The sequence below is a fragment of the Pseudoliparis swirei genome, chromosome 18 (assembly GCF_029220125.1).
Source record: "Pseudoliparis swirei isolate HS2019 ecotype Mariana Trench chromosome 18, NWPU_hadal_v1, whole genome shotgun sequence".
NCBI classification, from domain to species: domain Eukaryota; kingdom Metazoa; phylum Chordata; class Actinopteri; order Perciformes; family Liparidae; genus Pseudoliparis; species Pseudoliparis swirei.
The window spans coordinates 17,139,797-17,163,514 of NC_079405.1; the positions used below are offsets into that span (position 1 = coordinate 17,139,797).

Sequence of the window (23,718 nt, forward strand, 5' to 3'; positions counted from 1 at the left end):
GTATGAATGTAACAGGATTGTAAGTCGCTTTGGATAAAAGCGCCAGCTAAATAAAATGTAATGTAACGGTGGTTCTTAAAATACTTTCATTAAAACACACACACCACTGCTTACTTTTTCATAAAAAGCCTTTTAAATGACCACTGGGACAACACACACACACACACACACTGACTGCTGATGAGTCCCTGCTCTTTGGTAGCTAATTAGTGGGCTTGTCAATTTCAGCCTGGAGTGCTGTGTGTGTGTGTGTGTGTGCAAGTTTGTGCAAGTGTGTGCAAGTGTGTAAAGCGCCCGCAGCATTGATTAGCTTTATTTAACAACCATCTCCTCTCTGGTGGATGTGCAAGTAAGCGGGCATGTTCGACACTGAGCCGTGACAATATGCTTGTAATTTTCCTTCTCTCTTTTTGACTGAGAAATCACTGGATGCTCCGAACGAAGCATTTGATTTGAAAAGTAAAAGACAAAAGAGTTGTGTGTGTTACCATGACTGGTGGTCGTCTCACTCTCCTCGCTTTGCTGTGTTGCAATGCTTCCCGCCCTCCTGTCTCTCTTGCGGTGCCGAGAGCCGTGGGGCTTGTGGTGGCGATGGCTCTGCCTGGGCATCCGGACCCCCACAAACAGGGCCCTGTGGCCTGAGGAAGAAGAGGGGAGATTTTACTCTTCTCGCCGAGTAATAGTTTCTTCTGAAAGAAATCTCATAATGAACGTCTCGGCAAGTTATCTGATGAAGTTGGCAACTTAAACAGGGGTTCGCAGTTAAAGCAAGCCATTTTTTAATAAATGTTTTCACTTTGACTTTGAGAATGGAGTTTTAGTCAAATCGGCTCTCTAATTCTGGGCTGCACATTCTTTTGATTCTACTTCAAACCTGGTGAAATTGTTTGTTATCATCACCTTTTGTTACCTTTACATTGTATCTATTATCTGCTGTTTGCCTTTACTTGTTTTTGCTATACTTACCTTCTGTTAATTTGGCAGTTGACTGCTCTTTGTCCCACATAATTCCACATTTTTTTGTTTCAAGCGGATACATACCGTAGAACTCGTTGTTTAAACCTAGCCTACATGACTCTCCTGTCGTTGGGTTGTGGGGTTGTGTAATTGTGTCCAAGTTAGTTCATTTCAGGCTTTCTGATGAGACAATAATATAATAAAGTCCTAATTAGCTGAAGATACAACTGCTAATGGTAGAAAACAGAGTGGAGTAAGGTGCATCGAGGTCTCTCAGCTCAGGTGGTTAAAGTGACTGAAGGTGAAAGGCATTGGCCGCAGTGTGGGGTGTTGACCCAAAGCTCCACAGGGAGAATCATTACAACACTCTGCTTCATGTCCCACACTCGTCCCAACTGCTGCCATCTGTGATTATCGTCAGGGTGTTCAGTGTTGAACACAACAAGAAACAGAATGCACATGACAAGAATGTCATTATATTTAAATATCAAAGACTTCTAAAAGTAGAGAATAGTTCATTGAAATAATCAGACAATTAAGACACACACAGACACACACCTGTGTCCAGCTACTGATGCCATATCATCCCCCAAGATTCTTTTGGATAGATGAATCATTATTAATGTTCAACTCTATTCATCTCTACCCAGCAAGGAGACAAAATAACATTTCCATGTACTCTTACGGGATCTGCTGTTGGCGGAGTGAGGCCAGGTCACCAGTGAAGTGGTGTAAGGTCATTAACTGCAGAGAAAACTGTCCTTAAGCACTTTTAAATATAGGTACTTTATATATATATATATATATATATATAATATTTATGTTTAAGATGCTATACTTCTGCTGCACTTCATTTCAAAGTGGAATACATGTACTGCACTCTTTACTCCACTCCTTTGACGGAATTTGATGGATTCATTTAGATTACAGACTTGAAAAGTGCCCTCAGTAGAGAGCGGATCTCCCCAGGTGTGTCTGCAATGACCACTGTTTTATTGTTTGATTAATTTAATACAAACCGCAAGTGCCCGGCCCCGTCAAGACCGCGATGGTTCTTCGTGTGCAGCAATCAGATTAGCAAACAGAAATGACAAAAATCACCCCAAGAAACAACTGGGAATGAAGCCCAGCGGCAGCTAAGTAGCCGTCCTCCTGTCGACTTGAGAGTACACGCTACGTTGTAGGCAGTGGTTGGTTGATTGTGTCTTCTGCCAAGTGGTGAACACATTATCGTTGCTGGCAGGGCCTATACCACCTGGTTAAGGGCCAATAAAACGTGTTTTTTAAAACTGGGAACTACTGCTATGTATTTTCTCCGTCTGAATTGCAAACTGCAGGTGTGAAGGTTGTTGGTAACACAGTGGGCACAAAGAGCACTAAATGTTTGAAAAAAATACTATGACTACGACTACTACTAATATAGGATTATTGTCATTGATAATAATAATAAATCAAAATGTGTTCCTCCAGTTTGCATCCTTTAGTTTGTTTTGTGTGACCTACTGTGTGATTACAAACATAAGCACTCAAAGGTGAAGGTTGAATGGCATGGGAGTGAGTAAGAAAACAAAAGAGGAAAAAGATTCTATTCAATCATGGCATTTAATAACAATAACACTATTTTGTGAAAAGACGTAGTTCTTCATAAATGATCATCTTTTCTTATGATACATGCTGCCCCGCACCTCCTCATATCTGGCCCAGGGCAACAGCGAGAAACAAAAGCTTATCTCATCAAAACCATCACATATTATACACTTTAGAACTTTAAGTAAAGTGTTTGACAGTGTTTTCCAAGTTACTCACCTTCCAGTTCCTCCTTCTCATAGTGGATGTTCAGCACTGAGCTGGTCCCTCCCTGGTCTAACACCCCCTCCTCATCTGGCCTCTGATGGATACACACAAAGACACAGAGGTGTGATGTCACTGTTCTTTTTAGTAATATTCAAAATTGATTACAAGTTTCTTTACAATATAGCTTTTGTCTCCAGCAGCCATATTGTTCTTATGGGGAAGTTCAAGATTAGTCCGTAAAAAGGTCATTTCATACACAGGTCTTTTGTTAAAGACAAACTCCCACAGTAACAGAGTATTAGCTTTTCAACAATGCGCATCAGATTCCAGACAGTCTATTCTCAGCCTGTCTGGCACAGACAACCAGAGAAGGACAGGCAGGCCACACACACACACACACGCACGCACGCACGCACGCACGCACGCACGCACGCACGCACGCACGCACGCACACACACACACACGCACACACACACACACACACACACACACACACATCACATGCCTTAAACAAAGCATGAGTCAGTTGGAAAATGTACTTGGCTCTAATATCGAGGAGGAATTTAATCTAATCAAATTAGCAGAGAGAGAGCCACATCAGCATCGGGGTTGCTGCTGTAGGACGTTGCTGTGTTTTACTCTCCAGCCATGAGGCGTTCTCAGAAACAGTGGTGTTTGGATAAGTGCAGTGGCAAGTGTTATGTACGGTGATGTATTGGTCTTGTGATAATGAAGGCAGAGTGCTGGGGGAACCTCGACTGTGGCTCTGGAGGTCTGTGCTGCTGCTCTTCATCCCTCGAGGGCAAGCAAGAGTAAACAGCTTTTACTTCTAATCTGTGTAACCACCCACATGCTGTTAACGATGGTAAGTGTGCACCACTGCACCAAAGTATAAATAAGTTCAACCAACCCTTTGTTTTCTGGCCTAACCTTTGATACAGATACAGATGGTTGATCTACACACACCTGGAAACCTGATGCGACATGGACATGAAGTATGTGAGCATAGTATGTAAAAGCTGCAGTTGTTAGAATAAATAGCAAAAATCTATAAATAAATTCAAATGGTTGATGGAGACATACACAGGCACACTGGTATATGAATGCAGCTTTCTACATAATAGATTCGTCCGCCCACTCTGAACACACGTGACCTGTACGTTCTGCATGTGTTCCAAGATTGTTTGAGGGTGGCAAGGGCCCACTTTGTTAAAGAAGATTGAAAGTCCTTGTGACTTCACGTCTCATGGGGTCATCGGACCCTATGAGACGGCATAGATCCTATCTGCCTGATGGATCATCGAGGTCTGGGTCGTGGAATTCCTGCTCCTGACTACACCACTGTCCTGTTGAGACTCCGCCCACTGTTGAGACTCCGCCCACTCCTCCTCCCCACCGCCATCTGCCTGATGGATCGTGGAGGTCTCCATCGTGGAATATGCCTACTATGAACTATTCATACACTCTGTCACATTCATTGAATGTATTTTAACTCTAAATCTGTCCTTCTGTACACATTACATCTATTGCACCTGTCCATCCTGGAGAGGGATCCTCCTCTGTTGCTCTCCTGCAGGTTTCTTCCCTTTTTTTCCCCCTGAAGGGTTATTTGGGAGTTTTTCCTGGTCCGATGTGAGGTTTTGGGGCAGGGATGTCTATGTGTACAGATTGTAAAGCACTCCGAGACAAATTTGTAATTTGTGAAATTGGGCTATACAAATAAACTGAATTGAATTGAAATACCTGCCATGTGGAAAAACTGACACCCACTCTTCAAAAGATGATTCACAGTGAAGTGTTGACCTCCTTGAAAAGAAAAGAGGAATAGCTATTCAATTAAATTCAGTTTATTTTGTATTGGCGAGAATCACAAATTACAAATTTGCCTCCAGAGAGCTTTACAAGCTGTACACATATGACATCCCTGTCCCGGCACCTCATATCGGATCAGGAAAAACTCCCCCCAAAAACACAGAAAAAAATCCTTTTATGGGGAAAAAAGGGAAGAAACCTTCAGGAGAGCAACAGAGGAGGATCCCTCTCCAGGATGGACAAGCCACGTACGATTGTTACTGTTCAACAATGAAACTCAGAGTATATATATATGTTTAGGTGTCCATCAAAAGATGGATGTGTAAATAATGACACTTAGTCTTAGTGAATACTGCGATCCACAGTCTCATGCAGTCTTTATTGGTCTGACCACTATCCAGAGAGCAGCAAACGCAACATCTGGCTGCAACATAATGGCCACAGAGACAAAAATAAATTACCAGTGTAAATGAAAATGTCTTGGTCTGTTGGAGCAGCTTCATTTATTCAGGTTAAATGAACATGGCTTGGCGTATGAGAAATGTTAAACCATATATCCTCTTAATGAGATTGATTGGTCTTTTTATTAAATGTTTTTCCAGGACATAAAACTAAATTTGCATTAAAATACCCTGTGTATGTATGACTGTGTGTATTACGTGAAGTGTGTGTATGGAGCAAGACTAAGCGGTGATTTTTCTTAGTTCTGCCGGGGTTTGGCTCCCACAGTTTATTGACAAAGAAATCCCACTATTAAATCATGCTGGTTTCCGCCTACAGCTAGAAAATGTGATAAATGGGGATGGTGCTATGCGTGTGTGTGTCGGTCTGTGCGTCTATGTGTCTGTGTGTGTGTATTTCTGACTGTATTTACATCCCCACTAAAGTCTGTAAGCTGTTATTTTAGGCTCTCCATGCTATTAAAACAGAACAGCTCAGCATATTAACACACAAAATGTAATAACATGCAGACAAAAATGTCCTACCTAATTAAAAGCAAGAAATCCAAGCAAAAAACGAATACCAAACTCTCTAATGTCAGCACAAGGTCCTTTAACAGCTTACAACAGCTTCGGGATCCCAAGACATTCACTTAATTCACAGGTGTGGGTGGCCTGGCGCTGCCTTCTGCCTCCTTCCTCCAACATACCAGTGCCATGGGATTTATCTTGCTTTCCATGACTGAGCACTTCTGAATCCAGAGACAATTATCTCCCCGTAAAGAATTAGGCCACTTAATCAAGAAAGCATGCTCAGGCCAAACTCTAAATGTGACTCATGGTTTTATAATATGATTATGCAAGGGATGGTCGTATAGTGACAGAAAAAGATTGAATGTTTACGTAACTAAGCAAGGTGCCTCTAAGCAAGGCATTGATTTAGTAGAGGTGCTTTTTCACTTACAGTAGCTACAATGATGCTTGTACTGAGTCCTGGGCTGCTCCTAGACGTGAACATAAACCATGCGCTGTGAAACGTCTTCTTCATCTAACTGTAAAGCAAGTGTGACGACCAATAAATGGTTTGTTTTAAAGATCTATGTGTGGCCTCCCTTTTTGTTACCAGCCGTGAGCCTGGTGGTAACAAATGGGGGCTCGTCCGGGATCATCTGAATTAGATAAACATTTTGTTAAAGGGAGTTTTCCACACAGATCTTTTGGGTCGAGCGTTTTGGCTGTAGTGGTCCAGGTGTGAGTAATTTGGAACCCTTTTCCTGGTAGGCATAAGCAATGAGTGGCACCAGCTGTCTCTCATTGACCCTTTCTTTTGTTTGTTTGTTATTTTTGTGCAGCAAGTGGTTAGAGCAGTTGCTCGGGGGCACTTCCATGACTGTCTAGGTGATTTTCAGCTTGCTGAAGGTTAACCGGGTTACTGGGCTTTGTGCTTAATTCATCCTGCCACTAGCCTGCATGAAGACTAGGGATAAGTTAGGAAGTTAGCCCTGGATAGGCAGTTAGTCAGGGGAGTTGGGTTCCTTATTTACCTGTTGGACATTTTGTTTGGTGGAAAAGCTTGGTTGTGTTTTGTTAAAATGGCTTCCATTGAAGACTTTGTGCTGTCTTCCGATGAGGGTGTGCTAGATTCTTTCAAAAAAGAGGAGCTCTTGAAATTAGCAGACCACTATGGGGTTGAGCTTTCTAAAAAGTTCAGTGAAGCTGAGATGTTGTTCACTTTGAAGGGTCACTTGTTGGAGAAAAAGGTGTTTCCTGTTGTGAGTGAGCCAGCTCAAGTCTCCAAAGTGGCTGGTGTTGGTTTAACGTTTGAGCAGCAAGGGCAACTTATGCAAGAGGAACATAGGAATATTATGGAGCTTGAACGGGCAAGGCAAGATGCTGAAATTGCACATTCTCAGGTGAGGCAACAGTTGGAGTTGGAGCGATACAAGCTGGAGTTTATGAGTGAAGGTAAGCTTCAGACTGATTCCCACAAGGGAGAGCCGTTGTCATTTGATGTTTCTGTTAGCTTGAGGTTCGTGCCTAAATTCAATGAAAGGGACCCTGACATTTTCTTTATATTGTTTGAACGTTTAGCAGATGCTAGAAATTGGTCAGATGCTGAGCGTACTCTCTTGCTGCAGTGTATGCTTACTGGCAAGGCCCAGGAGGCTTTTTCAGCCATGACATGAGTGTTACTGACAGTGGTAGCTACCAGTGGCGGTTCGTCCATAGGGGGCGCTAGGGCGCCGCCCCTCGTAAAATTTGGACATGAACAAAAAAAAATCCTGTCAAAAAACATTATATGCCAAATCATTTAAATAGTAAATATACCGTGATGACGCGCTAAATATGTGTGGGAGACCGTAAGCCCCTGTCAACAACCACTTAAGTTAATGTGAAAAAATATAATATATCGCCATTATCACGGATTGAAGCCCCTCCCCTTTTTCGAGGCGCTGGTCTAACGTGTGTGTATTGCATCGATACAACATTTCAGTGGTTTTGGCAATGACCGGCTTCACATTAGCGGATGAAACCGGGAATCTTGGGGCGCACAAATGTGCGCACGCGATTGGATTATTCGGCAGATCAGAGACCCGTATGTTCCCTCAGCCCATAGAGCAGTGTTGCCAGGTCCGCGGTTTTCCTGCGGAATCGGGCCACTTTTGAAGTGTTGCGGGGTTGAATTTTGTGTCCTTGGTTCGGGTAGACCTATTTTGCATGCAAATTACATGAATATCTTTAAATAAAAATCCATATTTTAAATGAAATAATTTATTGGCGAATATAAATGCCCTAAATGCAAGAGGCGGTGGATGAGCGGGAATTCCTGGGCCAACAATGGACAAGAATGTATTGGCTGCCACATCTACGTTTACCCTCATAAGCAGCGACCTCTGGAGAAACAGTTCGGTTTAGGTCTATCGGACCAGAGCAAGGAGCATTCACAGCACCTGTGTGAAATATGCGAAGACCTCGGCTACTACTGCCGCTGTGTACAATGGAAAAAGAAGTCACGGAAAATACAGTGGCTGATGCCATGTCCCGGCCTGTGAATGTTTAAGTTAACTTGTGTTTGCTACTCTCTGCAGTGTCTCTTCCAGTCTGTTCCGGTTTTCTTTTCTCTTAGAATCGCTGAAGTACCGTAGTGCGGTGGGGATGTTCCGGAGGCTTGCGTGAGATCGCCTGCAGGGAGGACCACTATCTTAAGGGGTGGGGTGTGACGACCCTCCCCCGCTGCAGCTGGGTACCTGGACTGGAAGGGCTTCCTGGTGGGAGGAGCTACCGGGAGAGAATAAAAGGAAGCACCAAGGGGAGGCTCTCTCTCTCTCTACCATACTGCACCAGCCTCAGCATGTGCTTCTGTTAGAGTTGTATTGCTTCAATAAATGGTTTGTTTTAAAGATCTATGTGTGGCCTCCCTTTTTGTTACCAGCCGTGAGCCTGGTGGTAACACAAGGCATCTCTGTTTATTTGTTCATCTGCGTGCTCTTTGCATATCTCAAAAATATCGGCCTTCTTTACACTCGGCGGGTGTACTGCTGAGGAGCCAAGGGAGTGCCAATTTGGACATGTGACGCGTTTAATATTAATAACCTTTGAATAAACATGCAAACAGCGCTCTTTGCAGCAGCAGGAGAGGGGATGACACGGGATCACCAAATGGAATTGAAGCCGGGGACCCAGGCAATGGGGCCCACGCTCTATTTAATTCCTCCTCCTCCAAAGTATAAAGTAGGTAGGTATACAATTGCATATTTTCTAAGTACCTTGTTGTTGATTTGTAAGTTTTTACATTATTATTATTTTAGTTAGAATAGTAACATAATTCTATATTTTTCATTCCTAGACCTCATAATAAATGTACAGCTATTAAAGACTATTAGTTGGGGGCCCAGGTTGCCGATGTGGCCGAATTGTAAAGTCCGCCCCTGGTGGTGTTCCTCCCTGAGAACCAGAGTGTGTTTTACTGTTGTTTACCGTCGCATTGAAAATGCGGAAGGTTATGTTTTGATCGGCGTGTATTAATTTATTTGTATGCGTGTTATTCGCATAACACAAAAAGTATTAAACCGAATCACATGAAATTCGGTGGGTTGATTGGTTATTATCCGGGGACCATTTGATTAGATTTTGGGATCAATCGGGTCAAGGTCATGAAAAGGTCAACATCTTCTTTTTACCATAGCACGGCCAATTTTTATCCAATTGGCATGCAACTAATGCCAAAATGTTCATAATTCAATGCCCAATCTTGTGATATGCGAAAGTATGCGCTCTACCGAGTGCCCATTCTAGTTCTGACTATTAGCTGCGACTTGAGTGTGTGATGCAACGATGTCATGGCAGAAAGCACAGCGTCGAGTGTCAAGTTGTTTGTATGAGCGGTTCTTGAGGAAGCTGCGAGCAACAAGCACTGCACTCGTCTTTGTCAATAAGACCGATCACCATTCTCTCTGCCTGGTTTAGGTACTTTTGTGTCGTGTTGGTTGACACCCGAACGTTTCTCCTTTCTTTCGCCTAAAAATGACAATGACAAATAAAAAAAACTGTGGTAAAGTATAACACCACAATGTACGAGTCATTAATAAAGACGTTCCTCTTATAGGGAGATGAAAACCAGTGAAAGAAAGGTGCCAGAGGTAGAAAAATAATTGTACAGAAGCAGGTAAATGTATTTTATATCCATGTTAAACCTGCCTTGGTGCAGCAGAGTTTAAACAATATCACATATTTTCACTTTTTACGGTGATATAGAAATAAGCATGTTAGCGAACGGTTTCTCTCTTTTACCTGTTTTTGGTCTCCACAATCACCGGAGAAAAACATCCGTCTCTTTAGCTGGTAAATGCTCCACTATTCGCCAAAGTCTTGCATAGTTGCAAGACACTGAACCTCCAGTTGCTCTCCGGGCGCTACACTGCAGCCCACTTCTCCCAATAACTAAGGATGGGTCAAATGCAGAGAGGAATTTCGACAATTATTCCCTAATTTCCCCTAATTATTATATTATTATTATTATAGTCACTTTCCATGTCTCGTCTGTCATTTGGTGCAGAGCAGGTAATGTATGGTGTGTTTAAAAAAAAAAGATAAATGACACTGAGAGCGGGAACCATACCAGTATGGTTGCTAAACAAAAAGCTGAAACATGCTATGAAGCTCCAATCAGTCAAGGGGAGCTGCAGATTTAGGTGATGATTATTGATTATTGGTCTATAACAATCTGGTGCATGCAAACCTCTGCTGGGTGAATCACTCTCTGCTCTCTCATGTAATCCAGATTCTCACACACACGCACGCACGCACACACACACACACACACAGTGTTATCAGTCAGTGCAGCTGTGGCTGGTGAATCAGTGTGTGGGTTTGAGCTCATGCTGGAGGCAGTTGGGTCCATTGGAACGGGAGCTTTACCAAACATACAGACACACAACACAAGAGATGGTGAGAGAGAGAGACTCTAAAAACTCTATGTCTCAGAAAGCATTGCAGTTAATTAGATGATCAATTAGTTTGGATCCATGTGGTGCACACACACTGACACAGACACACGCAGAAAATCAACTCCTCATTCAAATACACATTAATTGGGTGGATTTATTTATAGAAAAATAAAATCTTCTTTTAGGTCATCTTTTATGGCCGACATTGGATTACACCAGAGTATATCAATGACGTGGATATGATGTTGATGCTTGTAGTCAAAGTCCACCTTCTTTTCAATGGCAAATGCATGCAGGTATGTGTGTTTCTCCAGGTTAATGGTTCCCTGTCGTTCATAGCTCACCTCCCCTTGTGTCACATTATGTGCTTCAGCTAATTTAAACCTCACATGGCACTCAAAGTTTAGTTTGTTTTCTCTCTGTGGGTGAGCACATCGGTGACCCTCAAAGTCAAAGCATGCACGTGTGCATGATTATCCACAGACGGGGCACATCAATTGAGATTTTCTGCCTTTTTCTATCACCTGGCAACCGTCCCTTTTTTCTCCAATTTTGTCCTCAAGCTTTCTATCAGTCACAGTGCTTGGGAGGGTTTATGACTCCAAAATAATTTTCCACACAGATTACTGCCACTGCACCATCCACTAGTCCCAAAATGGCTGCCTGTCCTTGAGTTTCCATCCTCTACAACCATAACAGTGATAACCGCCCATGGGAAACGCACTGGACCCGCCTCCCGGTTGGTTTATAAGACATGAAGCACATTCTTGTGCCAAATGAAATGTCTTGAGGATACTGTCATGAGAATTTACAAAAGGAAAAAAAAGAAACACAGTATGTATTCTAGCTCTTTGATATTTTGCTTCATTTAAATTCTGGTGGCACATTACATGGCAAAAGTATTCAGTCCCCTTCAGATTGTTCAGGTCAGGTCAGAGATGTTATTAAAGATAGGGTTAAAATGTTTAATGTGAAATTTGTGTTTCCACAGACAGTGTTTGCTTTTTGAGCTGCGGTGGAGAATCAAGGTCAACTTTGATACTTCGTCTTGATTGATTGAAGTGTCTGTGGACACACAGGTGTATTCATTGGTTTGACATGTAAACTGTAAGAATCACCTATAGCATGTAAGGGAGAAACAGCCTCGTACATTCTCAGATTACTGTTTTGTGACCCAAACACATGTTGGTTGTGTATTAATCATAGTTTTACTGGGAGACTTTGCTGCCAAGAAAACCCATCCAGGCTGTGTTGTCAGTGAGCAGTTAAAGCTCTTCTTCAATTATTGCAGTTCAAAATTCCTCAGAGATAAATCAAGTTGGGTTGTGTTTGGCAACAACTTCAGAAGGTAATGTCAAAGTGCATTACAGTGAGACCCATTGAACTGGTTATGGCGCTGAACAAATAGAGCAGCAATGAATTGCGTCCCAGTCTCCGGACTGAGAGGGACAATCAATGACCACTCTATCAGGACTGTGAGAGGAGCTTCAGCGGGCCGCTTGAAACGCAGACAACACACACGACAGACGGCATCGAGTTGTGACTAAGAGTCGTAGTTCATCCAATGTGATAACTACAGGAGCAGTCACAGCGAATGATACTTTAGATAAATAAAAGTGCATCATGCAGTCATGTGCGATGTCTGTCAATAATGACTTAACTGAGTACAATGATCTAACGAAGCACTTGTTGAACCTTTGTTCCACCTCCCCCCCACCCCAATCTTAGGGGGCTGATCCCTTGCTCCTTCCCAGAAGCACCCTGCAGTGACAGCAGGGACACAGATCCTGACTCAGACAACTGGGCCTGTCACTTCCAGACCAGACGAGGCTTGGTTCCTGAGAGGCATTGTTGGCGCCAAAGCAGCCAGCTTCCGCTGCCCCTTCATTGCACCATCGCTAATCTGCTGTACACAACAGACGGTGCTTCACCCAGAGGGGTTAACATGAATGGATGAAAGGAAGAGGTACTGGTGAAAAAGTGACACGGGAGAGGAGAGAGCTGCAAGAGGTAGGATGAAAGGGGCGGTTGTTTTGACTGCTTCAGCCCACGGGTAGCATGAGTCATACGCACCTTCTTCAATGCCACACATACAATTCTGCCTCTCCACAGCCCTCGTGCTCTCATTGTTTTCTCTACAGACAGATTACTGAAGCCATAGATGGTTTAATGGGCGAACCAACAGTACAGTATAATTAAAACAGAGTTAAGAGAGTTACGCTCTACAAAATATGTTATCAAATTGAGACTGGACCTACTGTTTAGATACATTCGTTAGTTCTGGTGGTGAGATTAAAACCTCTGTGGATCTTTCACCACAAGCTTTGGCAGATGTTGCATTACTATAACAGAGTACAGAGTACTTTACAAGATTAAATTGTAACTTTCTCAGACTGTTTCATTAGATGGACTCTTTGTGCAAACTACAGTGTTGCTCATTAGAATACATAATAATTCATCATATAGGTGACTATGAGCCTCCAAAACGGACACCAAGCTGATTCAAATGAAAGTTAAAGTGAAATCTAATTACGGTATTTACTTAATGACCTAAAAGCAAAGCACAAGTACTGTATGGAGTCACATTACAGCGTGTGATGGTACATTCTGTGCACACAAAAACAAATATCAAGCAGCATAAGATGAATTTGTCATGCAAAGTTAGGTTATAACCACATAAGTGCACAATAATAAACACATATGTGGATAAAGGAAAAACTGTCAAAAAATGTTGAGCTCAAAATAGATTTGTTTACAAAATATTATATTATATTTTTGCTTCTTTAGAAGTACATGTCTTAATAAGCAACACTATACTTTGGATAGTTGGTCAGGCCAAACAAGGAATGTGAAGAGATCCCCTTCCGCTTTAGGAGTTTGTGATGGCTATTTCTATTAGTCAGTAAAGACTGGCATGTTATAAAGCAAAAATAGAATCATCAGAAGAAACAACCATGGTGTCCTTTACTTACAGAAGCTATGGGCCACCTGTATTCTCAGCTACATTAAGTGCTGCTTACAAATCAACACATACAGGATGTAACACTCTAAGCACTCATGTGCTCTTCTGCTTTGGCACCCGAAGTGGATTTTTTAACACATAAATTGATACTATATTTATATACATCATTATATTGCTGTTTTCACTCAAGCAAATGATGGGATTACCTGTCCCACGACTTGGGACACCTCAGCAGCACATTGCAAACATTACAACTGGCTTCAGGTGGGGAGAATGGCAAAGATCCCAGTCCATGCTGACAGACCAGACGGTCACACACTTACAAGATTCCTCTTGTGACAGTTCATTGGCAAAACCCTAATATTTGAAGAGTGAGGGGCAATTTACCCTCCCTGTCTGACAGATGTCTAATAAGATACTTCCCAGCTCACCTCTGGTCCTCTACCACCTGTCTCCTGCCCTTAGACCGGATGGTATTATAAATCACCATGATGGCATGCCACTGGGATACTGCATGCATCTATGTCGGCTTGAACTGTGAGGTGTGCTCACTGCTCCATTTGTCTACTGCTTTCTCTTTTCCCTCCAACTCATCAGCTGACCTGGGATGTAATAAGGGATCACACATCAACAAGACATTCAGGATGAAGCCATGTTTACCTTCAAACCTCACTTGACCGCAGGGTTTCCTCCCCCTGCAGTCAGGATGGGCTAATTACGCACGTAAAGTAGAAGCTGATCAGCACGGTGTGGCACACGGTGTAAGGATGGCGTCAAGGTCATTTGAGGGTAACTGGGAAAATAGCACGCCGTTTAAGCAAATAGCATCTGAAAACCCAGCAAACTGTCCCGTTCCTCTTATTCCTCTCAAACAAGCGACTTCAGGACGGGCAGTTGACATTGTAAGGCGTTTTAAATGCATCGGTATCTATATTCACTAATTTGCTGCAATCGTCGTGTCTGGAACGCATTTATGTGTACTTCAGGAACAGTACAAAATAACTCAGTTCATCGCGATTTTATACGCTCACCGGAATTACTGCACGTGTTAGCATGCCACAGTATCAGTATCAACAACATCCTCCGCACACAGCGTCCTTCTGCAGGATAAGAAACCTGATACAACTTAGTATCTAGGGAGAACGCGAGTCCGCTTCTACCAAACATGCGCAAGAAGATGACCATTGCAGCACCCTGCCGCATTCTAGCACATGCACAGGGAAATACAAGAGTGGCAACAAAACGGATGGGATCATGTCAGCCATTAAGTAGTTCCTGATGTATGATACATTATTAATTTATATTGGAGAATTTCAAACTGAGGACTACAGTTGTTGGAGCTCGCGTACAGGAGGGTCCGTGCCAATTAAGCACCGCTCCATGCAGAAGACATTTAAAGGGCACTTTACCTGGTAGCTCAGGATGCTCTCAGGGTCGTTGGCTGGTGTACTCATGGCTTTTGGGTTAACCTGCACAGTGTTCACGGAGTATACAGGTGAGACTTGCTAAGGCAGCGATGAGCCACTCGGCGCGGTCTTAGGACCGTTTGTAGAAGCGGTCACGAGTTGGTAACAGCAGCTGCTTCTGTTTCCGCAGACATGATGAGTTTAAACATCGCGTCTTGATGAAGGATTTGGTGAAAAGCGTAATGTTTCCCTGGCCGTGTTATGATGATTTCCCGTCAGCGCTTCCACCTCCCCTCCCTCCTGTCCTGGCTGTGGGAGCAGGATGCAATGAGCATCGCTACAGCATCAGCCAATCAGCGCGCAGCGGCACACAACGGGCTGCAACGCACTGCTGCTACCCAACACAACCAAGACTAGTCTAAGCTTATACGTTACTCTATGTCCAGATTAGCAGCTTCTCATATTGCAACCCCTAAAATGTACTGGATATGACACAGTATTGTTGTGGCGTATTTACTTTGAAGACATCTGCGTCTATTTTTATTTTCACTACTTAGCTCCTATTTATTTTCTTTGGTCGACAGAAAAAGTGGCGGAACAAATGCTTAGATTCTTTACATGTGGAGGTAAGAATACCACAATTCAATACTCTCCATGACAGAAGTAGAGGAACTTTAGTGGCAAAATATACTTCAACGTTATATTAAATAAGGATATAAAAAAAATTGAAGTTTATGACAATATTAAATCCCATTTCTTTATCCGAACCGCGTATTAGCTGGAGCCGGTCCCAGCTGTCATTGGGTGAGGCAGAGTTCACCCTGGACGGGTTGCCAGTTTCTCACAGGGCACAGAGACAATTATTCACGCTCCCATTCACGCCTACGGGAAATTTAGAGTTTATAATATTACATAACAATTATATAGAATAATATAAATGGAATGACGAAATATTCTTCAGTAGGCCTACAGTAATGCAAAGTCAGCTGTGAGCACATCAAATAAAAAAAGAGAACAGCGTTATTATTAATATTGTAACACTAGTAATAAACAGAAACCCTTGGATGCCATCTTGTGGTAAAGAGTTAAGCAACAAATATGGTTATAATAATCCAAGTGGGCTTCATGGCATGAAGCTCATGCACTCAAAAAAATGATTCAAGCTCTTCTTAGAGGTGACACATTTAAATATTGTTTGATACATTTAAATAAATCAATTACAAAACGAAGATATTTATATTGAATGGGTGTAACACAAAATGTATGAATACTTTCATTTATTAGATTTATTTAGGTTACACTCACAAAAACGATTCAAGCCCTTCTTCGAGGTGACACATTTAAATATTGTTTGATACATTTAAATAAATCAATTACAAAAATAGATATTTATATTTAATGGGTGGAACACAAAATGTATGAATTCTTTCATTTATTAGATTTATTTAGGTTAGATGGTGTGCATATCAACTCAAAATAAATGTGTTTCATTGAGGACTACCCTTTGCGCATGCGCCTTCTGAAAATCAGTTGTTTACAAGGTGAAGAGACTTTCAGGGCTGTACGGTGGTGTAGTGGCTAGCACCGTCGCCTCAAAGCCAAAGGTCTCTGGGTTCAATTCCCAGTCGGGGCTTTCCTTCTGTGTGGAGTTTGCATATTTTCTTAGTTAGTTAGTTTATATTTTGAGTTGGACAAACACAAATTAATTTAATTTAATGAATATCGTTATTTTATTTTAGATGTATTTGATACAAATGAGTTGGACTAACTTAATTACATTGTATTGCACTGATGTGCTAAATTTGAGTTGGAGTTGCATATAATTATTGGATGGAAAACCTGCCAACAATTTAATTGAGTTCATCCAATGAGTCATTTCTTTGAGTGTGTGCACGTGTTTTACATGACGGCAATACCCGCGTATTATTTCAGATGCAGGGCAGGTAGTTCCTTTAAAAAAAAACCTCTGCTGATTGGAGCTGATATTCATAAGGAAGCAAACATGACACATGAACATGAACGCCTCATGTCGCTGCACGTGTAAGCTACACTGCACCGCAGCGTCAGATCCAGTGATCCACTTTCTTCAACGCATGGATACATGTGATAGATTTGGCATCGCCCTGCACGGTGTCCTGTTTCTCCTGGATACAGTTGTTGTGGCAACTATAAACATTATGTGGGAGCATGCACGGGTGTTATGGGAACGCTCTGTGGGAGCGTGAAGGAAGCAGGGCTGTGTCTGGCTTTGTGGTTGGGTCACTGCAGAGGTGACAACATTAGGTTTGTATCATAATGAGTACAATCTCGGCTGCTTTTGTCTGAGGCCTAGGCATACTCTGTATGTCTGACATCTGTCATAGATGTCATACAAAGAGCTGGGCAAAGGTCGTTCAACATAGATGTAGCTTAAGCCAAAACTGTTGATGTGTTTCCTAGCCTATATATGCTTTAAAAAAATGTTGTGCATGCGTGTCTGTCCGTGTGCTCGTGCGCCTTTTTTCGAATGGGTATGTCAATGAAAAGCGATGCCTGCTTCAGTCAGCTCAGTCCAGCTCTGTCCTTCTTCAGTAGCTGCAGAGGGAACAGTTTGTGTAATGCTGTCTCTGTTTATTCCTCAACAGCAGAGGACACCACGTCTGACAGTGAAGAGGTTATGGAAATAGGAATAATGGATCAGTAGATATATCTATCTATCTATCTATCTATCTATATCGCTATCTATCTATATAGCTCTCTATCTATCAATCTATCTATCTATCTGAACTGAACACTGTACGCTGTTCAGCTGAAGAGAGAACGATATAACAATAACATGCAACAAATGCCAGGTGAATAGAGATCTGCTTAATCAAATACATAGTACAGTTACTTTATACTGTAATTTGACCGAGCAGTTTGTCTCAGTGTTACAGTCCACGATGGCTCCAGTGGAGGGGAGGTTACGTCGGCGTGTGCCAAACCTGCCAGTGATCAAGTCAGACAGGCTAAAAACGGCTAAAATGCTAGTGGCGAAAGCAGTGAAGGTGAATATATCTATAAGTTAGATGTATTCGTAAGAGCTCTGTGTTTTCATGTGACCGTTTCTGTCTCCCTGCCTCTCATTCCCAGCTGAGGAAAGTGTTTTCAGTGCAGGGACCCTACCCTGTGATCCGTGCTGCCTTGTGGGCCAGAGGGTGGGTGGAACGTCATGTGCCCCATCCTGCCCAGAGAGCAACTCATTACCATGGCAACGAAGAGGATGATGGTGCTGATGTTACAGGTGAGACAACTAAGGACACATTCCTAACAGTTACCATATTAGACATAAATGAATAAACAATATGCCTTGTCCAATCAAATATCTACTCAAACCAAAAATGAATGAAGTGAATAGAATACTGGGACCAGACTGGATGTGTATTATGAGACATTGCACTACTAACAAAGTGTCAATTAATCATATTTTGTCTGTTCATTCATAACTTTTTTGCAAAAGATCAAGAATACACTCCATTTACTCAGAGCTAAAAGTTCAGGAGGGGCCAGCACATACAGTATATATGTAATTGGAGCCCTAGTTATGGAAACATGGATAGGCTTACACCTGATAAATGATACATTGTGTGCCACATTACAGACACAACCTATAACAAAGACCCCTACCCTCTCAACACCCCCTCTACATATATAAGCCTGCATGCACACACACACACGCACACTCTTTCCTCATCTCCTTCCAGAGGGAGCGGATGAAGGCGAGAAAGAGGAGAACCTTGATGACATGTATGACCGCATGGTAAGATAACGATCCTGTGAACCAACTTCACACTGACACTTTGCCCAGTGAAGCAATCAAATGTGCAATTAATGTATTTCTCACATTACTTCATTTCCATTTGTCTTTTTTCATAACACTGTGTATTCATCCTTATTTATTCCACCTTTTCTAGTCTCGCCTGGTTCGAAATGAAACAACGTATTTCCACTGGACAACACGTCGGGATTACATAGACTGTCACTCCTTGCGGAATGACCAAATAACCAACCACTATGCAAATTCTGGGACGTTTACTACTAAGGTCTCAACCCTTAAGAGTTTCTAATGATTGACTGGCAAAAATACAAGCTTAAACTTTGTCCGTAGGTCTCCTACAGTATGTATACATGTTGTTTCTTTTCCAGGTGGGGCTCTGTGTCAACTTGCGTAACCTTCAGTGGTTCGATACAGCAGATCCTGACACCTTCTTTCCAAGATGCTACAGGCTTGGAGCAGAGGATGAAAAGCATGCATTCATAGGTCTGTTGTATGGCTCTACACACATATCCAAAGAGAAAAGATGGATAGATAATGCACAAAGTAACGAGTAGACTTGTCACAACCGCTATCTTTGTTTTATTCGTGATACGTAATCAACAAAACGCCACGCCCTTTCCCTCTTTTTTGAGACATGCAGAGGATTTCAGGAAGACGGCCTGTACCAGCCTGCTGCAGCATGTGGTTGAGACAAGTAGATGGAGCAGAGATGGAGCAGAGGGTGAGGATCAAATGACCCACAGCAGATGTGACTTGCATGCCATGATTCTATATCACTGATCATGTTTTTCTCTACAGAGTTGGACAATGTGGAGCATCGATTTGTTGGTCCAGGAATGATCGGCATGGCTTTGCACGTGTGTCAAGAGTTTCTTAACGTTTTAGAGCACGGCGACATTGATGGAGAGACCCCCCCCTCAGTGGAGGCACAGCAGTGGGCAGAGTTTCTGCAGGACTACTACGTGGTTGTGCAGTGAGTATGTTTCTGGGAGCTTCCTGAGTTCGCTGGAATTATCCTTCTTAGGTTACGTTACATAAGATGTATCTGCAGTACTGACAGCTCAAGTCAACTTATCAAATGAATAAAGGTCATTAAAAAGGTAAAAGTCACTCTAAATGAATATTGACGAAGTTATTAGGTGAGTTTCAGAACTGATTCGATATTATCATACATTCATATGGATATGTCTTTTATATAAAAACACATCTTACAGTTCATGTTAAGACACAGATTGGGGTTAAATATAAACTCAGTTAGGTTTCATCCGTGCATACAAAGACTATAGAATAACATGCTAATATGTATTGTGCATTATTTTGACGATTAGTGTACAGGATACACACATAGCCAAACCGACGTCATTGAGCTACATTGTCAGAGCATTACTGTCTTTAAATTTTTTTTAAAAGTTATTATAAAGCTGCTGGGTGGATTTTTTGCTTCACGGTCCGCCATTTTTTTTACAACATGAGTGAGTCGCTCCTCCAGCTCCCTTGTGTGTTGCACTGGACTAGTATGTCCATGAACACCACTCTCAGATATTAAGTGGTTTTAATATTCATTGGTTGGTATTTTTATTGTCAACGTTTTAATTTTCTTCTAGGAATATAGAGTATGTATATGTACTGCATTTCCCATAATTACATAGTCAAGCATTCTTGTAAGATTGAGTGAATTTGTACATTAATCAACTGACTGAGTCTGATGTTTGGGTGTAGTGAAGGTGCCTTGATCAGGGGTAGCGGTGCATTTGTGGAGCGCTGCCAGGCCACTTTGATCAGACTGCAGGAGGCTTGCCCTCAGCTGGATACCGATGGACTAAATAACATCTGGATCATCAAACCAGGTGCCATGTCAAGAGGACGGGGTGAGGTTGTGAAAATAATAATAATGATAGTTACATGATCATCTTATATATCAATCTTTAATTTTCTCTGCACATAATACTAAAACAATATTGAAAATTAAAAAAAATATATTGTAAATATTATCTACATTTAATAGGGACTAAATAAAATGATGATGCCTACGATTTCTAGTATAGCTTCAAAGGAAAGTTAGCTTATTTGTTCATGTGTTCTTAGTTTAATGCAGTTTGGATTTGTTTAAGCCAGTTGTGGGTCCTTTGTCCTTTGTCCTTAACCACCCAGGTATTATGTGTAAAAATCGCCTGGAGGAGATTTTGTCACTTGTGGACAGTGACAGAGCCCTGAGTAAAGAGAGCAAGTGGGTGGTTCAGAAATACCTCGAACGTCCTCTGTTGGTCCACGGCACCAAGTTCGACCTCCGTCAGTGGTTCCTCGTCACCGACTGGAACCCTCTGACTGTCTGGTTCTACAGAGAGTGCTACGTGCGATTCTCCACTCAGCCATACTCGACAAAAACTCTGGACAGGTCAGACAAAAGAGAAATTTTTTATATTTACTTGCACTTGACCTTCCTGTATCTTGCATCTAAAGTGATTGTTTGAGGGATTGATACAACACGTCAAGTAGACTAAATGTACTCATTTCATTCAAAGCACATTTTTACATTTTCCTTCATGGCCTAACCTCCTTCGTTATTTTCCTCAGCTCAGTCCACCTGTGCAACAACTCCATCCAGAAGCACTTTCAGCCATCCTGTGAGCGCCATCCAGGAGTGCCTGAGGACAATATGTGGTCCTGCTCTCAGTTTAGGGCTCATCTGCAGCGGCAGGGCCGTGGGGAGCAGTGGGAGTCAGTGGTGGTCAAGGGCATGCAGCAAGCAGTGGTCCGTGCCCTGCAGACAGCCCAAGACCTGGTCGAGCCCCGCAAGGCGAGCTTTGAGCTGTATGGAGCCGACTTTATGTTGGGCAAAGATCTGAGACCTTGGCTTCTGGAGATCAACGCTAGTCCGACTATGGCCTGCACCACCTCTGTGACCGCTCGCCTCTGCCCTGCTGTGCAGCTGGACACACTGAGGGTTGTCCTGGACAGACGGACTGATCCCAATGCTTACACAGGAGGCTTCCAGCTCATCTTCAAACAGGTTGGAATGTATTTACACATCATGCTTAGAGGCAATAGGTGTTCATTTCATGGGGAAGTATAAGAGATTACACTAAAATCATTTATTTGTGTCTTACTTCATCCCCCTCCCAGGCTGCAGTTGAAGTTCCTCAGTATATGGGAGTGAATCTGCTGGTGGAGGGAGCTCCCGTAAGGCGATCCAAACCTCTACTTTATAGACAAACTGTTACTTCTAACCCAACGCTCGCTGCCCAGTTCCCTCTGGACCAGTCGCTGTCAGAAAAGGTTGAAACGACACATAAACCATCAGGTCAGAGGTCCTACGCAGTCTCCGCTATTCGTCACTCAGGCAAGGAGAACCGAGCTGCTGGAGACAAAAAGAGGCAGCTGACATCAACATCTTCTAAGAGGGAACCCGAGGGGATAACACATGTCCAGAACACCTCCCATGTTCGCAGGCCCTGTCGCAGTCGGACATGTGAACAGCCATTGGTGGTACACACTGAACCTCAGAGGAAAGCGCAACGTTTGGGTTTGAGTTTAGGTGCCAACGGGGCAACTCTGGTCCCACAGAGCCTTTTCTTTCCCCTTAGCCCTCCTCAGAGCGTGTCACATTGCAAAGCTCAGACCAACACAGGTCATGGATCAAGCATCTCCAGATCCTTCCTTCCCCAGACAGCCTTTGAGCTCCAACACAGAACTCCTAACCGCGGCTTTCCTTCACTCCGGGGTCCCCTTCCTACCCTGGAGGTCTTTAGCTTGCAACCAAACATTGTGGCTGCAACCTCTGCCTGTCGTTATCCAAATGTGTCCTCTCACCCCAGTGTCCACATGCATCAGTTATTCCTCTGCTCTCGAAGGCAAAGCATGGCCAAGTTAAAAAAAGAGTGCACATCGGAACATACAAATCAACGCTATTGAGTGTCATTACAACAACACATTACAGTCACAACATATTGTGATTGTCCGTATCATTGAAATGATTCTGATGGCATCAGATTGTATTTGTAGAAACTTGAGACAATCATGGTGAGTGGCAGTAGTGACACATTCTCAAATCATCCACGTAGAGGCTTTACATTTACAACGTCATGGTAAAATATGAGTAATTTTACACTCACAAATAAGGATTTAAATATCACACATACCATATATTTCAGAAGGAAATTTGAATTTTGTTGTTGTAGTTTGGCGGACTGGAATCTACATATATGTTTTAGGATTATGATATGAATGTAACCAATCAATACAATGTTGAAGTTTATTTGTATTAAAGCAAAAAACAAAAAGAGTTATTATATTCAAGTGTCTTCATTATGTCAGATATTTCAAGGTGACTGGGTTAGAAAATGCGATATCAAAATAAACACTGGTTCCATCCTCTGCATTACAATAAACAGATGTATGTGAATATAAATGCATTTTAAATGTCCAGCAGGTGGAAACAAAGGCTCAATGATCTGACTGCATGTTTATGCTACCTGGGGGAGGGACTTGAAGGGAAAGCCCTTTCAGTTCTTATCCAGGTGTTGACATATCTTCAGCAACACCTGGTGTACTTGGTATTTGACATATATTTTCTGAATAACTTAGATATCAATACATATTAACCTCCCACTTATTTGAAAAAAACAAGTAATTTATAGTCAACATTCTTTTGAAATAACAAAATAAATATGAGTGTTTTTACTGAGATACATGACTTAAAAGAAATTACTCAAACGGGCAAATTGTAAGCTGTGCTTTTACTTCAATTTGTGGGATCGAACATACAATAATAATAATAATACGAGGTTGAAGAGTGTGTGGTGTTGAACATCGACATTGGATACGTTTGGCCTGTGTAGAAATCTGCAGCATGAGATATGCCTTGTTGATTGTAAGTGCACATACCTAAAAAATGTGATCGCACAAGTCTTCACATGTGTTAATTAAGTAGAATTTGTTGAAATATGAGCATTTATAGTGCGGGGAGCGCATAATAATATTTCATATAAAATCATAGAGCCAATAAAAATAAAAAAGACAATGTCTCCCTGTTGACAACCAGCAGATGGATCCTGATTGCCTCAGGCGCTAAACTGAAACAGTTTACACTCACGTGTATTTACTC

The 23,718-nt window shown here is 42.3% G+C and overlaps 2 protein-coding genes and 1 long non-coding RNA gene across 6 annotated transcripts in view; 2 read left to right on the forward strand and 1 right to left on the reverse strand.

Annotated features, from left to right (window-relative positions):
- The window catches only part of slc4a8 (solute carrier family 4 member 8), a 31,067-nt gene extending 16,021 nt beyond the window's left edge, over positions 1–15,046 (reverse strand). For 3 of the 4 annotated variants that reach the window (XM_056437447.1, XM_056437445.1, XM_056437444.1), the window contains exons 1-3: positions 14,822–15,046; positions 2,764–2,845; positions 489–638 (exon numbers count right to left, since the gene is read on the reverse strand). In XM_056437447.1, the coding sequence (XP_056293422.1) occupies positions 489–638; positions 2,764–2,845; positions 14,822–14,866 (277 nt within the window). In that variant the 5' untranslated portion in view covers positions 14,867–15,046. Of the gene's footprint in view, positions 1–488; positions 639–1,041; positions 1,108–2,763; positions 2,846–14,821 lie in introns of those variants that run through there. The other variant, XM_056437448.1, reaches the window with a different exon arrangement.
- LOC130208368 (uncharacterized) lies at positions 14,690–15,315 on the forward strand. The gene is made up of 2 exons (XR_008834404.1): positions 14,690–14,907; positions 15,009–15,315. It is a non-coding gene; the product is annotated as an uncharacterized LOC130208368 (long non-coding RNA).
- A 2,424-nt stretch (positions 15,316–17,739) lies between these two features.
- ttll3 (tubulin tyrosine ligase-like family, member 3) lies at positions 17,740–22,900 on the forward strand. Its single transcript, XM_056436775.1, has 11 exons — positions 17,740–17,844; positions 17,930–18,080; positions 18,541–18,596; positions 18,751–18,879; positions 18,983–19,097; positions 19,255–19,335; positions 19,413–19,587; positions 20,334–20,482; positions 20,766–21,009; positions 21,189–21,624; positions 21,738–22,900. Exons 1-11 carry the CDS (start codon positions 17,740–17,742, stop codon positions 22,524–22,526), a joined length of 2,430 nt encoding a protein of 809 aa, XP_056292750.1. The 3' UTR covers positions 22,527–22,900.
- Positions 22,901–23,718: the final 818 nt, after the last annotated feature.